This window comes from Impatiens glandulifera, chromosome 7 (genome assembly GCF_907164915.1).
Source record: "Impatiens glandulifera chromosome 7, dImpGla2.1, whole genome shotgun sequence".
Taxonomy (NCBI): domain Eukaryota; kingdom Viridiplantae; phylum Streptophyta; class Magnoliopsida; order Ericales; family Balsaminaceae; genus Impatiens; species Impatiens glandulifera.
The window spans coordinates 46855943-46872308 of record NC_061868.1 but is presented as its reverse complement, the minus strand read 5'-3'; the positions used below and the strand labels follow the sequence as shown (position 1 = coordinate 46872308).

Below are 16366 nucleotides of genomic sequence, written 5' to 3'. Positions count from 1 at the left end.
GGGGTTGATCAGTCGTCTTCGGGAAGTTGGAAACGAGAGAGAGGGAGTGAAAAGAGAACTGGGGAAAGGAAGACGGGGGAGAATGAAAATCAAATTTTTTTTTTTTTTTTAATAAAGGGTAAAACTGACCTTTTGCCTTGGCAAAAGGTCAAAAATGAAAAACTTATTAATCACCTGTTAAAAGTGAAAATTCCCCTCTTACGAGGGTTATTCCATCAAATTTCCCTGTCAACTAGGGAGAGTCTTTGTTTGATTCAAAAATTAATTAAAATTTAAACCCAATTTAAAACGGAAATGATTTTACTATTAACTTAATGGATAATTTAAACAATTCATAAGATTGTATTATTCAAATATTATACTTTTTTTTTAAATGTTCCATCAAAATGTAGAAGTAATTGAAAAACAAAACGAGAAAAATAAAAATGCAAAATTACTGAGTACGAAGATCTTACAATAGAGCAATGAGATCATCCGTGGAGTTGGTTCTTACTGAATTTCACCATAATAACATTGTGAATTGACCTTATCGGACGTCTATATTTGTCGAATACTTACCTATCGGTTCCGTCCAACCGTATAGTTAAATTTTATACTTTTTCGATTCATTTGAAAAAATGAATTCCACTATAATTTTATCTAGATCTTCTAGGTTGACATTGTCAAGGTAAGTTAAATATTTTTTTTTGTCTGGTTGTCATATATGGAGATTTAAGGTTATTTGGAAGTTTCATCTTTCTCATAAGATTTTTTTTGCTTGGCCCTGGCCTTGACCTTATTTTTGCTCTTTGTTCTTCTTTTTCTTCACCATGAAATACCACCATTTGCAGAGGATTTTGTACTACAACCTCCTCTTAGGGTCCCGTTTCTCCGACCTCCACTACGACTTCAATCACCACTTCGGGTGTTCTTTCAAGTTTTTTGGGTTCAACCACCACTTCATATTATTTGTGAAGAATTTATGGAGGGCATCCCTAAGATATTCGTCTTTGCGCAATATTTTGAGACGACTTTCGTGAAAAATTCAGACTTTCATTTTGATGTTGCGATCACAAAAAAACATAAACTGGAAACTCACGGTTAGCAAGTTGAAATATTCCTTGTGATCGTAATTGGTACGACCGTAGAAGCTCAAACTCTTGTCGCTCTTATTGGTGAGTGAATAACTATAGTGCTGGACTGACTGTTTTACTCCTTAGCCTTGACGACTATTAAAAAAGCTTTTATAGGAGCGGCAACACGAGAGAAGAAATTTCCCTCGGCTCGATTGCTTACTTTTTTTCGTAATGTATAAGACTTAGATGGAGGAATCATACATAGGCCTTAGGTCCCATTTTTTATGTCGGAATGCTTACACCTTCCAACACTCGTGTGACTTTGGAAATATTCTGTGTAGATGTAGCAATCAACATGAATACATGACTAACAAGCTGCCCTGGCCATGTCTCAACCTCATCCTCTGCGATATGTTGCACTGCCTTCTATGCGATGCATTCTGAGGCGCTGCATTTTTAGTGGTTTTCACTATCATGTTGAGACACCCTCTCGTATTCCCCTATCTCATTATATCTCAGGCTCCTCGTCATCTGACCTTTGTTGGGTATTTAGAAGTGGAGGTAGAAGTGGAAGACGTCAAACGTCGCTTTCAATGTAAGTCTAAACAATATTGATTGTCAGTAAATTGAAAGTTGTTGATATTTATTGTCTTTAATGCAATTGTGATTTATTTAATTATTAATGAGTTTGAGTTTGTATGTATAAATAGTCTAAGGTTTCTAGGTTAATCTACTTCTTGAAAAGGTTTGTTTGTAAATGTTGATATACACCACTTAAAACTTTAAAAATTTTCCTTTTCAACAAATATTATTGTCATCTATAGTTTTTTTCTTAAATTTCATTTATTCATCATTGTTTTTATAAGATTTAATAATTGGAACCAACATTTGGTATCAGTGTATCTGAAGAACATGTCGCCAACAAGATCAACTAGAGATGCAACAATAATGAAGATCACAAAAGAAGAGAGCTTGTCGCTCTCCTATCCATTACTCACGAAAAGTAACTACTCGGTGTGGGCATTGAAGATGCGGATAAACTTACAAGCACAAGGAGTATGGGAGGTCATGATGCTCGACGAGGTCAACGAACGAAATGATAGAATGGCTATCGCCGCCATCTATCAAACACTCCTCGAGGACGTCCTTCTCATGGTGGTCAAGAAGGATAAAAATTTGAACGGGTAAAAGATTGCTATATACCATATATATATATATATATATATATATAAGAGATAATAAATTGTGCAAATTCAAGGTTGAGTTTCTGTAATTTGAGTGCTCAAGGTGATGAAAACCATGAGGCTGTGGGAGAGGGGCACTAGATGAAAGGCAGTTTCAATTCAGACTTTTAATTCGGGAGAAATGAAAGTTTTCGATACAAGTGAAATAGAACCGAAGTGCATTCACCACATGAATAAATCTTTGTTTTGAGTTGTATGGAAATATAACACACAGGATATCATTTGTGTTAAAGTGTGGCATAGTTGTGAGGATAATGATAGTTCTCTTTAATTAAAAAACACACATTAAATACAAAACAACACATGGTCTTAACTAAAAAAACAACCAGACAAGTTCACTACTCCTTCGTGAAAATACTAAGCTTGTTTATTAACTACTTTCTAGATGCTTGCAGAGAAGTAGTCTTTTTAGCATGCAAATTCTAGGCAATTACATCACAAATATTCCTTTTCTTTTTTTTCATATTATTATTGTTGACATCAAGCCTCTGGCCCAGGCTTCCGAGGCCCTGCTACTAGAGTTTGAACCAGCCCAGATGTTAGTTTCACAGCAATGCGGCGGCGTGTTTCCAATTATCTAACTCTAATTCGAATTATACCTTGCCTAAGATTTTTGGTAATTTGTAAAACTCTATTCTATAAAGACTCGAGGTTCAAATTCCACTATAAGAGCGTCCAAACTACACCAAAAACATTTTTTCAGCGAAGAAGAATTTTTCTCAGCAAAATATTTCTGACTTTATTATCCAAATTCTCTTTATACGGATTCATTTAATCAAGTGATATTGGGTTTTTCATCTGGAATAAAGACAAAAACATAAATTCTGATATTAAAAAACATAAAATTAAGAATGAAAGATTATGGACTAATTTGAATAAATATTATCAAAATTCTTAAAAAAGTATTAATTTTATGTTTTTTAATATTTAATTTATAGTTTTGACATAAATTCCAGATAAAAAAAAAATCATTATCACTAAGAATTGGATAATAACATTAAATATTTTGTTCAGAATAATCTTTCGTGGCAAAGAATATGATTTTGGTGTATAATTGAATATTTTAGTTAACTAATTAAGTGACGTGATAGATGAGATAATGAGTGAAATAATATTTAATTATGTTGAATTATTTAAACAACCAAACCGAATGGATTAAAAAAAATCACTATTCCGTCAAACTAGCTCTATATTATGTATTATCAATAATTTTCAAATAAGTCGTGATATATTGTGAAGTTATATATTCCGAAAGTTATATATTAGGGATCCTTTACACAAATATACACTCTCATAAGTTCATATAATTATTTCTCAATACAATTTCTTTCAGTTCAGTAAAATTTAAATATATGTTAGAGCTTCTCTGATATGGGCATTTTGGGATAAAAATGTTTATTTTTTTCAATTCAGTTTGATATGATTTGAACAAAAATTGATTTTTTAAGTATATATTAACAAAATACTTTTATCTTTTGGTAAACGACCCGAACTTGAACATTTTCTGGACGTCCCGAATATGAAAATTTTTAGGACATTTTAATCCCAAAATATATGCACATTTTAACCAATTCCAATCAAAAATTTATTTATTAAAAAAGTTAATTGTAAAATCCTAATCGCAAAACGCTTATCGCTAAATAAAAATGTTCCGAAGATAGACATTTTTGAAACAAATCTCAATAAGAGCAAATTATGCAAGTATGAATATTCGGGATTTTACTCTCGAGTTTTTACGATAGACTTGGTGGATGCAGTTCTAGGAAGCTTCTCCTGAAACGAAACGAAAACGAAGAGACATATGTTTAGAAACGAAAATGAAGAGCAGACAGACGATAATATAAACGAAGACTTACCATTTCAAACTTTTAAGTTGAAGAAGAAGGAAGACACTAAATTGTTGAAGAATAAAGAATACGAAGTTGAATCGTATGATCAGAAGATACGCGAGCTAAAAAAAAAGAGGGTGAAAATATTAAAAATATATACTATCTATTTTTTTTAAATAGTCGATAGTCAATGTGACCGGCTAAATCGAATTCGTGCTTTTACTTTTGTTTTCGTTCCGTTGTCCTTCGTTCCCTGTCATTTTTTTTTATTGTAAAAATGAAAATGAGTCTTTTTTGCTATTTTAGAATTTTTTTTCTGAAAAACAAAGTGTTGATGGTATTGTATACGTGGATTGTAGATGATGGAGCAGAGTTGAGAGGATCTGCTTGACTCTGGTGTGGTGCTCCGTACGACTCTCTGTTTTTGGCTTTCTGGATTTCAAATCTCCATCTTCTTTTCTCTCTCTCTCTCTCTCTCTACTGAAGAAGAAGACCAATCGACCGAGCATCCAATTCTCCTTTCTAGATAACAAGTCAGTACTCATCTCTTCTCTCTCGATTTCGAAACAAATATGAATGTCTTTGCCTTGTTTATATGTATATTTCTCACATTTTGGTTATCATTTGTGCAATTCAAAGCTTTTAATGGAACTTCTTTTGGTGTCTAGGACAACAAACACTAATATGTCTTGAAAACAACCTTTGCTGAGAAAAAAAAACATGCAAGCTCTGAGTATCTGGCCTTCAACCGATACTTTCTGGGTTGTATCCCAAGTGAGCTTATATCAAAATCCAATTTTGAGAAGATCTAGATGGGCTTTTGATGGTTCGTTTTGTCATTTTGGGAAGTGTGGTCTTATGTTGGCATCATCAACTAGTGCCATGAATATTAAGTGGCAGACTTATTTCCATAAACATGACTATCCATTCTCTAGATGCACAAACTTTAGATTGCATCCTAGAGCATCTGTTGCTTTGGAGTTGACACCAGAACAACATTCTATGACAGGTGAATTTGTTCATGATAGTTCAAATTCAACTGATCAATTAGATAAGAAGAGTAGCAAACAAGAAGAAAGTGGCGGTGTTAAGACCAATGGGAAAGTTGACGTACGTTTGCTTGCTAGAAGCTTAGAGTCTGCTAAAACAGTAGAAGATGTAGAAGCCATCCTAAAGGATAAAGGAGACCTCCCTCTCCAAGTATATTCTTCTATGATCAGAGGTTTTGGCAAGGAAAAGATGCTAGATCCTGCATTGGCTATTGTTCGCTGGCTAAATAAAAGGTCGAGGGAATCCTCCGAGGGTTTATTATTTAGGCCTAATCTCTTTATATACAATAGCCTTTTGGGAGCAGTGAAACAGTCTGAAAAATTTGAACAAGTGGAGAAAGTCATGAAAGATATGTCCAAGGAAGGTATACAACCTAATGTGGTAACCTACAACACTTTGATGGGAATCTATTTAGAGCAGGGGAGAGAATTTGAAGCTCTTAATCTTTTTCAAGAGATAGAAACAGACGGTTTGTCTCCGTCTCCTGCATCTTATTCCACAGCTTTGTTAGCTTACAGAAGGCTAGAAGATGGGTTCGGGGCTCTGGATCTTTATATGGACATTAAGGCTAAATACCTTAATGGCAGTTTAGCAAAAGATGAAAACTGGGAAGTTGAGTTCTCAAAGCTTGAGAATTTCACAGTAAGAATTTGCTACCAAGTAATTCGGCAGTGGCTTGTGAAGAACGAGAACTTGAGCAGAAATGTGATGAAACTTCTAGTGGAAATGGACCAGGCCGGGCTTCAGACAAGCCAGAGAGAATATGAGCGTCTCGTTTGGGCATGCACTCGTGAAGAGCATTATATTGTGGTAAAAGAACTTTATAGAAGGATAAGGTGTGGGGAATCTGAAATAAGCTTGTCTGTTTGCAACCATGTGATCTGGTTGATGGGTAAGGCAAAAAAATGGTGGGCTGCTCTAGAAGTTTACGAGGATTTATTGGACAAAGGTCCGAAACCGAATAATATGTCATACGAGCTTGTAGTTTCTCATTTCAATATACTATTGTCTGCAGCTAGGAGAAGAGGGATTTGGAGATGGGGAATTAGTTTACTGAACAAGATGGTGGATAAAGGATTGAAACCTGGAAGTAGGGAGTGGAATGCAGTTCTCATTGCATGTTCGAAGGCTTCAGAAACGTCGGCTGCAGTGCAGATATTCAATAGAATGGTGGAAAATGGTGATAAACCGACGATAATCTCGTATGGTGCATTGCTGAGCGCACTTGAGAAGGGGAAACTTTATGATGAAGCGTATGAAGTGTGGCAGCACATGATTAAAGTGGGAATGGAGCCAAATCTGTATGCTTATACAATTATGGCTTCAATATATACTGCTCAGGGAAAATTCAACATTGTGGAATCTATAATAAGGGAGATGATTTCATCTGGAATTGAACCAACTGTTGTCACGTTTAATGCCATTATAAGTGGATGTGCACATAATAATATGGGCGCTTCTGCTTATGAATGGTTTCAGAGAATGAAGGCTCAAAACATCTCCCCGAATGAGGTTACATATGAAATGCTCATTCTAGCTCTGGCAATAGATGGAAAACCACGGCTTGCGTATGAAGAGTACTTGAGGGCTCAAAACGAGGGTCTAGTTCTCTCTTCAAAGGCTTATGATGCAATCATTCAATCATCTATAGAATATGGTGCTTCCATTGATTTAACAATTCTTGGACCTAGGCCGGTGGAAATAAGTAAATCGCACTCTTCAAAAGCTTCACATGGGGGTAATTTACACTTGCAAACTGATGGAAACCTGTAAGTAACTGTTATTGTGTAGCCTTGTTCATCTGTAATATATATTGCCATTTCTGAAGATGAATCATAGCTCCCTTCTTGAATTGTCTGTTTCTAATACAATATGTATAGATCTCATCTTTTACTGGCTTGGACACCTCAGTTCTGAAAAATAACATGTATAAAAACCATCTCATCTTCCTTTGGGGGTAAAAAATAAATTACCACTATGGCCTTTACCAAACTATTTACATTATGTGATACAGATTATGAAAGCATAAGCTTTTCTTTGATTAAGAAGAAAAATACAATATAGCCTACTCTCCAGGTTTGAGTGGTAAATTAATAGAACACAAGTAAGCAGAACTTCACCCAAATTGCCCTTGAAATACACATGAAAAGAGAATAGAGTTAAAATGTATTCCAGTGGACAAGTCTAACTTGTAAATTAGAATTCAAGTTTGAATATCTGGTGTAGGATATTTAGTGAGTGTCTATGATACATTGTTATTGGATCATCTGTGTCCAATCCATTCATTTTAATTATTATGAAATCTGGGAACTCCTCAATCGCAATTGCGTCTCTGGCCAGAGTCATTATTCTGCACAAACTACTCAGTGTTAATGTATGCTTAATGCATTGTATATTCTTTCCCTTTTTTTTCACCCTGTTATTGTGTTAACTTTTGGTCAGTGATTTGTTGCCTTTCAACTTCTTTAAAAGCAAATGTAAGCCTTATGTTTTTAGTGCAGCTTATGGGCTTTGTGCACAATTTAAAATTTTGTTTTTTGCTAAATTGTGCTCCAATATTTAATTGTTGCAATAATGTATCTTAGAAAATTGGTTGTTTTCCTATGTGGTCCATGTTTCTATCACGACAGGGATCTACACTTTCGCTATTATTGCAGGATGGACCATGGAATACCATAAAAAATAAGTTGTGCTGTTGTTACAGATTTAAAGATGATTCTCCCAGCATCAGTTGTCCATCAGGTAACATCCGTTTGTTCCTATTTGAAACAGGCTTTATTATGTACATTAGAACTACTATTTCTTTTATCATTATGCAATGGAATAACATAAACCACCTTTATGATCAATGCTAAGACGTGCATATTAGAGGCCTTAAGTATCTGATGAAAAAACCTATCTAGGTTAAGGACTTTATTTTCTCTTTGATCCTGAAATATCATACCAGGCTTGTGTTGAGAGTTATATATTGCTTTGATTGGCTAGTTGTTGTTAGGGTTAATAAAATAGTGCATAAATAGTGATGCTTATCCGTTTGGAAATAATCAGAATTTTCTAAAGCCATTTGAAGAGACAAGAGCCTTATTAAAATCATGTATAGACAAAAAATTAAGAAGTCCTTTTTGAATAAAGTTAGTGGGATAGAAAAGAAATGTAATTGTCATAGTTTTTCAGAAAGCAATAGCATGCTGCTACCAGATAAGATTTGCAGTAACAGTAGTTGTAGTAGTGTGGTGGGCAGCTCAGGCATATCAAAATGGGAATAATGTTGTGGGGAAGAATTTAGCTGTTCATTTGGGTCTCTCTTAGGAAATCAAGTATCCTCCCACTTTAGATTACCAAACTTATAAAAAAAATGTAAACAAAATATAGGTGGGTGGTTTTGAGAATATAAGAATAGTTTACCTTTTGGAGAAACTTTATGGAGAATATAGATAGGTAGGTCATCAAGTTTGACATAACATCCGGAGTGGGTTCGTGCATTTTGTCACATTCCAATATTTCCAACACTATCTAGCTAGCTAATTGCAATTGATGCACACAAAGCATGTGCGACCCCCCGAAAGAAGGTTTCAAATAATGATGATATATGTCGCATAATATTGTTCTCCAATTTGAATCTTTACAAACTAAACCAAACTAGCTAACTACATTTGTTCATTATAAAAGTAAGCACCAAGGCGCATGATAAAGCAAGGCCAAACTATTCTTTGTGGTCATTTTGCCTTGGTGTTCATTAGTAAATGAATCATGTCTAACACATTAGAGTAGCTAAGTAATAAGAATTGTCCTTAAGAGACCAAAACTCACTTGTTAGGGTCATGGTTGGGAGTTGTCTAACACATTAGAGTAGCTAAGTATGTATCCGGTGCGACTAGCTAGATCACACGATACCGTATAATAGAGCTGCAAAGGAAAAAACCCTAAACGATATTCGAGATTGAAACATGTGATAAATTAACCATATTTCTTCATATATATTGTTTCTTCTACTTTGACACTTTGAAAGTTTCTCTTTTCGAGATAGATTTTGTCTCGACTTTGAGAGCTTTCAACTTACTTTTGATGTGTGTTTTGGATGACATTATCTCTTGTGTTTTCTTTAAATCAAAATCTCATTGATCATTTCTCTTTAAGACAATCTATAAGATTTAATAGTAACTATAATTTAATAGTAAGATATCTTTTTTGAATAATTAAAGATACATTAAAGACTTGTTAAATGTCTAGCTTAAACCCAAAAGTTGGGGATATTTTATTTATTTTCTATCCATTAGATTAATATCAGAGCACCACTAGAATAATATAATATAAATCGAAGTTAGTTGTAGTAAAAGTAGGGAAGAGGGTGCTGAGGAAAAGGTGAACAAAATGGGCTGAGCAATGAGTTTGTCTCCTAGCTACATGAGTACTACTACTACTTATTACAAATATCTATTTTTCTTTTCTTTTAGATGAATGAATTCCAACAGCAACATGCATCACTATCACCACTAACACCCACAAAACATGTCAACAATAATGTTAGAAAGTGCTCAGAATATATGCATGCCAATTGAAGGTATTATAGATATATATATATACTCAAAACTATATTGGTGGATTGTTTGGTTCGAATGAAACATGAGGATCTTACTCATTATTAAGAGGTCGGAGATTTTTTACTACTCGGGGCATGGTAATTCAAATTTCAATGGTTCCCAAGAAAATGAATAATGAAAAGAATTGGGTCCTAGTCCACAATTGATTCTTGAGGTATCCTATCAGAAAAAAAGGAGAAAAAAAAAAGGAAAGCTTATAAACCCCTCAATTGGCTCCTAACTTCTTATCCGTGGTGGTTGCAAATTAGCTTAGGTTAGATCATTCCGTCAGTGAGATTGAACCTCTTCACACATTTCACTTGCAATTATTCCTGATTTTTTTTACTTGGAACATTGGAAACCCCTAAGAGGACAGAGTTGAACATAACATAAAAATTATCACAATCGAATCAATCCCTATCAAATCATAGTAAGAATTCTTAGGGTATAAAATTTTGATGAGCAAACAAAGGAATGTAAAAAAGTGATAGAAGATGAGAAAATGTGCAAATTGTAAAGGGATACGGATTACAAGAGGAAGAAATAACAAAAAAAATGTTGCATTCCATTGTTAATCAAATCAAATAGGATTTCGGCAATGCAAGAAGGTGATGTTTGTATTTTATCAAAGTGAGTCTCCTTTCTTGCCAATTACTTGGAAAATGATTTCAAATTGTTATTATTCAAGAGTATTCTATGGTTGTTTAAGAAGCTTATAAATTTGGTTTTGAGGATCGAAGAAGTAGAAGATACATAGTATGGATAGAAGATATATGCACAATTGATACGATGAACTCGTGTCCATGTGGCGGTCATCCATTGGCTCTAGACTCATCACATGGATCATTTGGCCTAGCTCATTTGTTGGATTAGTGCTAGATTATGGATGTGACATAGCAAATCTATGGGAGAATATGCTTGACTCGTGTTTCGAGTGGGTTCGACACTTATGCGCGTGCAACATATCCAATTTGAGGACATTTGATTCTTAGTTATAGGTATAACCCATATTTTGAGCCAAAGTTAAAAAAAAAGGTAAAATTGCACATAAAGTTAGGAAATGCTAATAAAGGTATCTTATAATGACTTACTTGGTTTATTTATTATATATATAAAACTAAAACAAACAAAAGAGTCATGATCAGGATGAAACCTACATACATGCATTAAAGAACTAAGTTTCCTTTTTTTTATACATTGAGTAAAAGTTGAGAATTGCCAACTGGTAATAATATATGTAAAATTCATTTATTTATTAGTTTGATATAAACTTCAACTGATATAAAAATTAAAATTTGATACAAGTTTATTGCTACAAGTATGGATTCATTTTTAGAAATAGAATGACAAAAAAGTATAGTAAATAATATCACAGTTCATTTATTTGTAACTGAGATTTTGGCTGATTGTTACCCACAAAATTGTGTTAGATATATTAACTATTTATTTTTTATGTTCGCTTAATAAAATAGTTAGAGCTTAAAACTTTTTAAAATGATTACAAATAAAATAAATAGTTATTATTTTATGGAGCACAATAAACAAGTGGAGAATTAGCACGCCAAGGGAGAGAGAGTGTTGGGTACGTACATGCCCCTGCCTGCTCATCATGTAATAAAATCTTTTTGGTGAACAGCGTAATTAAACAATCTTAGTTTAATAATTAAATAAAATTTGAATTCAAAAATCTTAAATCCTAAATTATCAACATACTATTCTCATCAAAGTTTCACTTCAATTCTTACTAAAAAAAAATAATCTTTATATTATTTAGACCCCATATCTCACCAAAAAAAAAAAAAAAAAAAATATATATATATATATATACAAGGATAATAAAGGATAATCAAAATTGAATGAATTAGATATTAAATCAATTTAATATTTCTTTTAGATATTCATTCAATGAAACAAAATCAATTAAAAAAACACTAATATAATAATATTTTAAAACAAAACAAAAAAAACAAATTTAATATATATATATATATATAATTTCTATCCTAATATTAGGTTTACATAATAAAATGTATGAGATCAATAAAATAGTGTACAGTTCATATTAATCCAGGTAGGTATATCAATTTGATGGTTTGAATAGTCTCCAATTAGTATAGGTTTAATTTAATTAATTGTAATGAACAGAAAATGACTTAATATAATATGGGGGAAGAGAAGTAGATTGCAAATAGAAAATACAAGAAATAACTTTTACATACGAATGGAAGAGATAGAGTAGGACCTATATTAATATTATTTAATTTACTTATTATTATTATTATTATTATTATTATCCCCGAGGGAAGGGGATGAGGGGCCCACCACAAAGCATGCGCTTACAGCTTCCCTCTATCCGGTGCCCTGAGGAAATTATAATTGTTTTTTTTTTGTATGCTTATTACCACCCTTCCACGCATGCTTACCCTAATATGCATAATAACGCATAATGCATATGCATGCTTCTTCCTCTCTCTCTCTAGAATATGCTAGCATGCGCCATGCTGACATGTTAATACTGAACAAGAACACTATTCTGGACTAGTTGACAACAAAAATTACGTACTGATGAAAGCTAACTAAAATATCCATTTCTATCTCTATACGTATACCTAATTATATCAAAACAATATTAATTTCAATTCATCTTTTTTTTTGGTTTAGAATTGACATGATAATTAATTATGTTTCTTAATAATAATAATAATAATAATAATAGAAAAAAGAGGAGTCAACTTGTAGTCGGCATGCAAATTAGTTATGATGTTTTATTATTAGTTGGTAGCTAAATAAATTTAGAAAATGGGATTTGATTAACTGGCACATGGATATTGATGATTCCCTTTCTCTTCTCTACTACCACTCTTAATTATTATTATTATTATTATTATTATTATTATTATTATATATATTGTATTTGTATGTACGTGGGATATATCACCAACTCAACCCCCAATATAAATAGGGAATGTTGTAGCTTCACATTTTACAGAAACTAAGCATATCTATCTATCTATCTATCCATTCACTACTATTACTACTTCTCCTTTCTTTGAAACTAGATATCAGAATATGGGTACTGAAGCTATTAAGATGATTTATCCTCCTAATGGTTTAATGATAGTTCCAAACCGTCATGAATTTGAGATGAGATCATCAATGGAGGAAGATGATCAGAAGGGATCATGGTTCGAGGAAGAGATAGATGTTGATCTCAAATGGTCCTTTGCTGTTAACAGGTAAGTAACCTACCCATTGCATGTTTAACTAAATTAATTGATTAATCTATGTTTCTCTAAAGGTACTTACCCTTTCTTTCTCTCTAGAGTGCTTTACAAAGGGACAAGTGAATACCAGGACATCGTCCTCTTGGACACAAAGCGTTTTGGAAAGGTTTATTATTTTATAAGACTTTTATCACTTGATCATAAAAGAAGTTGTTAATATTGATTATTGGTTTGATTAATAGGTGTTAGTACTTGATGGAAAGATGCAAAGTGCAGAAGTGGATGAGTTCATTTATCATGAATGTTTGATTCATCCTGCCCTCCTATCTCATCCCAAGTATATATCTACTTCTTCTTATTCTTCTCATCATGTCTATGTCTGTCTAATTATATAACTAAGAAATATATATATATATATGTAAAATAACTAATTAGGGCAAAGAAGGTGTTCATAATGGGCGGAGGGGAAGGATCTGCCGCCAGGGAAGTGCTCAAGCACAACACGGTTGAGAAGGTGGTCATGTGTGACATCGATCAGGTAATTAATATATATTATATATAGTTGATGATTAAGAATAATATCGTTATTAAATGAAGAGACAAATGTCATGTATTCGATTCTCACTTAGAACTCTTTAAGTTGAAACAGAGTTTATGACTAGCTTCCTAATTGTTATTTTGCTTCCTAAATGTATATATTGGGTTTGGGGGGTGTAGGAGGTAGTTGATTTCTGCCGCAAACATTTGACAGCAAACCACCAGGCCTTCTCCAGCAACAGGCTTCATTTGGTTATCAATGATGCAAAGTCAGTGTTTCATCTATATTATCTTATTTTACCTATATATAGATAGATAGATAGATATCTAAAAAAATAAACATATAATTATAACAGGGCTGAGCTGGAGGAGAGGAAGGATAAATATGACATAATAGTGGGAGACTTAGCTGACCCAGTTGAAGGAGGGCCTTGTTATCAGCTTTACTCAAAATCCTTCTATGCCCAAATCCTCAAATCCAACCTCGCCCATGATGGTATCTTTGTTACTCAGGTACTACTACAAACTAAGGTCATTAGACTCGTTACTAATTAATTAGAATAACTTGATTTTCCTGATTTTGGTTTGGTTTGGTTTGGTTTGGTTTGGTTTGGTTAAGGCTGGACCAGCAGGAATCTTCACCCACACAGAGGTCTTTTCATCTATTCATAACACACTTAAACAGGTCTTCAAATGTGAGTCTGTCATCAATCTCTATTCAATTTCAACAATAATGATAATTTCCCACAAAACTTAACATGTTAATGTGGTTGAGCAGATGTGGTTGCCTACACAGCTCATGTTCCATCATTTGCAGACACATGGGGATGGGTTATGGTAATTAGTTATACAAATACATATATATTATATTATGTCTATAGCTTAAGAGGAAATATATACTGATGGAATGATGGGGGATGCATGCAGGCTTCGGACGAGCCAATCATTATAGATGCAGGAGAGATAGACAAGAGAATTGAGGAGAGGATGGAAGGAGAACTCTTGTATCTCAATGGAGCATCTCTCCTTTCAGCCACCATTCTTAACAAGAGTGTCTCCTTGACGTGAGTTCAATCAATTAATACTATTACTATTACAATTTCCTCAATATCTAATACTCCTCTTCATAATCCTAATTCCTATTCACAGTCTGGAGAAAGAAACTCATGTCTACACAGAAGAAGATGCAAGATTCATTCCTGGCCATGGCGTTGCTACACGCGGCTCATCCATTCTAAATTTATAGAATTATATATGATTTCCAGAGAGACAGAATGAACAATGAATGAATGAACGAACGATTGAATGAAACTTAGTCAATCTATCTCGCAATCACAACTGTAACTTTTAATTAGTGCGTGTTACTTTCGATATTGAAATGCCAGTAATGTTGTCTCAAAACTTAATCTCAATCTCAATCTTCTATTTCGGATTTTCACTAATTTGATCAATAATCTCTAGAATTTTCTCTCTAAAACAACTAATCTTAAGATCGTGAAAAGTGACGCAATTAAATAATACAGTTAACACACAAAGATGAACACAAAAAATAGCCAGAGGATCTGAGCTAAGTAATCAACAAATAAATGTCATCGGATCGCTGTTTTCTACTTCATTGTGGCCAAACGAAATCAAACAGACGAGAATATCAACGATATTTGAATAGAAGAAGAAGGAGAAGAAGAACAGTTACCGTTACAGATCGGAACTTCGAGTTCACGTTGATGAAGATTGAAACTAGATTCGATCGATCTCTACACGTCGTTGTCTTCTACAAAAGCGACTGGAACAAGAAAAAGAAGAGATTCAATGGCGCGGTGTGCAACTGACAGTAGATCGTTTTATTTTTGTTCTAGTCCTATATATATTGCTTACGTAGTGGGCCTAGTGGGCCAGTAACTTTCGAATTTGTTTTTTTTCGTAATCATGATCGGGCCTTCAATTCAACAGCCCAGTTGAGAATCAAGATGCTTATATTTTAGCTCACAACTGGTGCAAGAATGAAAAGTTTTAGAAAATGAGAATATTGAAGAAGGAAACACTTAGACTCACATAATTGAAAGGTCCATTATAAGAATGTAAGATATCAAAGTTTTAATATTGGCCATTGGTGGATTCATAACAAAACCTCAAAGGGTATGAAAAAAAACTTATGTTTATCTGGTTAGGTTTTTCTAGACTATATGAAATGTAATAAAGATTACTATAAAAAATGCAACCATGTTTATAACGTATTGAACGTTTTAGAGTGGAAAATATATATAAGCTTTGTTTGTTTTGGTCTGATTGATTCGTAGTAGTCGAGATTAGTTATTTAAAATAATACCCTCCAACCAAATTAAAACAAAAACAAAAATAAATTTAGAGATACATTTAGGGATTTATTTTATTTTTAAGGTAATTCGTTTTTTCTTTAATAAATTTATGAAACTTTTACCTCAATAATAAATTTTAGTATTTTTTCAAAAAAATAAAATAAATAAATTTATATTATAAATATTTTTTAATAAAATAATTAAAATAATTAATATATAATTTTATAATTAAAATTAAAAAATAATTATCAAATTAATATTTATAACTTTTTAATTTTTATATATATTTAAAATTAAAAAAATATCACTTATTATTTTGAAATATCATGAAATAAATATTTTTTTAAATTGAAATTATAAAATAATATCACTTATTATTTTGTTTTATTTTAAAATAATATTTTTAAATAATTAATATTCCTTATTTTTTTTCATATTATATTCTCTATATTTTTCATTATATATATATTAATTATTTTTATAAATAAAATAATATGTTATTATTTTATATATTTAAATTCCTGTAAACTAG

The 16366-nt window shown here is 32.6% G+C and overlaps 2 protein-coding genes across 2 annotated transcripts; both read left to right on the top strand.

Moving 5' to 3' along the window:
- The first annotated feature begins 4494 nt into the window (after nucleotides 1-4494).
- On the top strand, nucleotides 4495-8016 carry LOC124944570 (protein LOW PHOTOSYNTHETIC EFFICIENCY 1, chloroplastic-like). The gene is made up of 2 exons (XM_047484863.1): nucleotides 4495-4661; nucleotides 4797-8016. Exon 2 carries the CDS (start codon nucleotides 4849-4851, stop codon nucleotides 6949-6951), a length of 2103 nt encoding a protein of 700 aa, XP_047340819.1. The 5' UTR covers nucleotides 4495-4661; nucleotides 4797-4848; the 3' UTR covers nucleotides 6952-8016.
- Nucleotides 8017-12745: 4729 nt separating this feature from the next.
- Nucleotides 12746-14931, top strand: LOC124946164 (thermospermine synthase ACAULIS5). Its single transcript, XM_047486736.1, has 10 exons — nucleotides 12746-12994; nucleotides 13082-13148; nucleotides 13225-13319; nucleotides 13418-13520; nucleotides 13700-13788; nucleotides 13876-14032; nucleotides 14139-14214; nucleotides 14298-14356; nucleotides 14447-14583; nucleotides 14669-14931. Exons 1-10 carry the CDS (start codon nucleotides 12828-12830, stop codon nucleotides 14763-14765), a joined length of 1047 nt encoding a protein of 348 aa, XP_047342692.1. The 5' UTR covers nucleotides 12746-12827; the 3' UTR covers nucleotides 14766-14931.
- Nucleotides 14932-16366: the final 1435 nt, after the last annotated feature.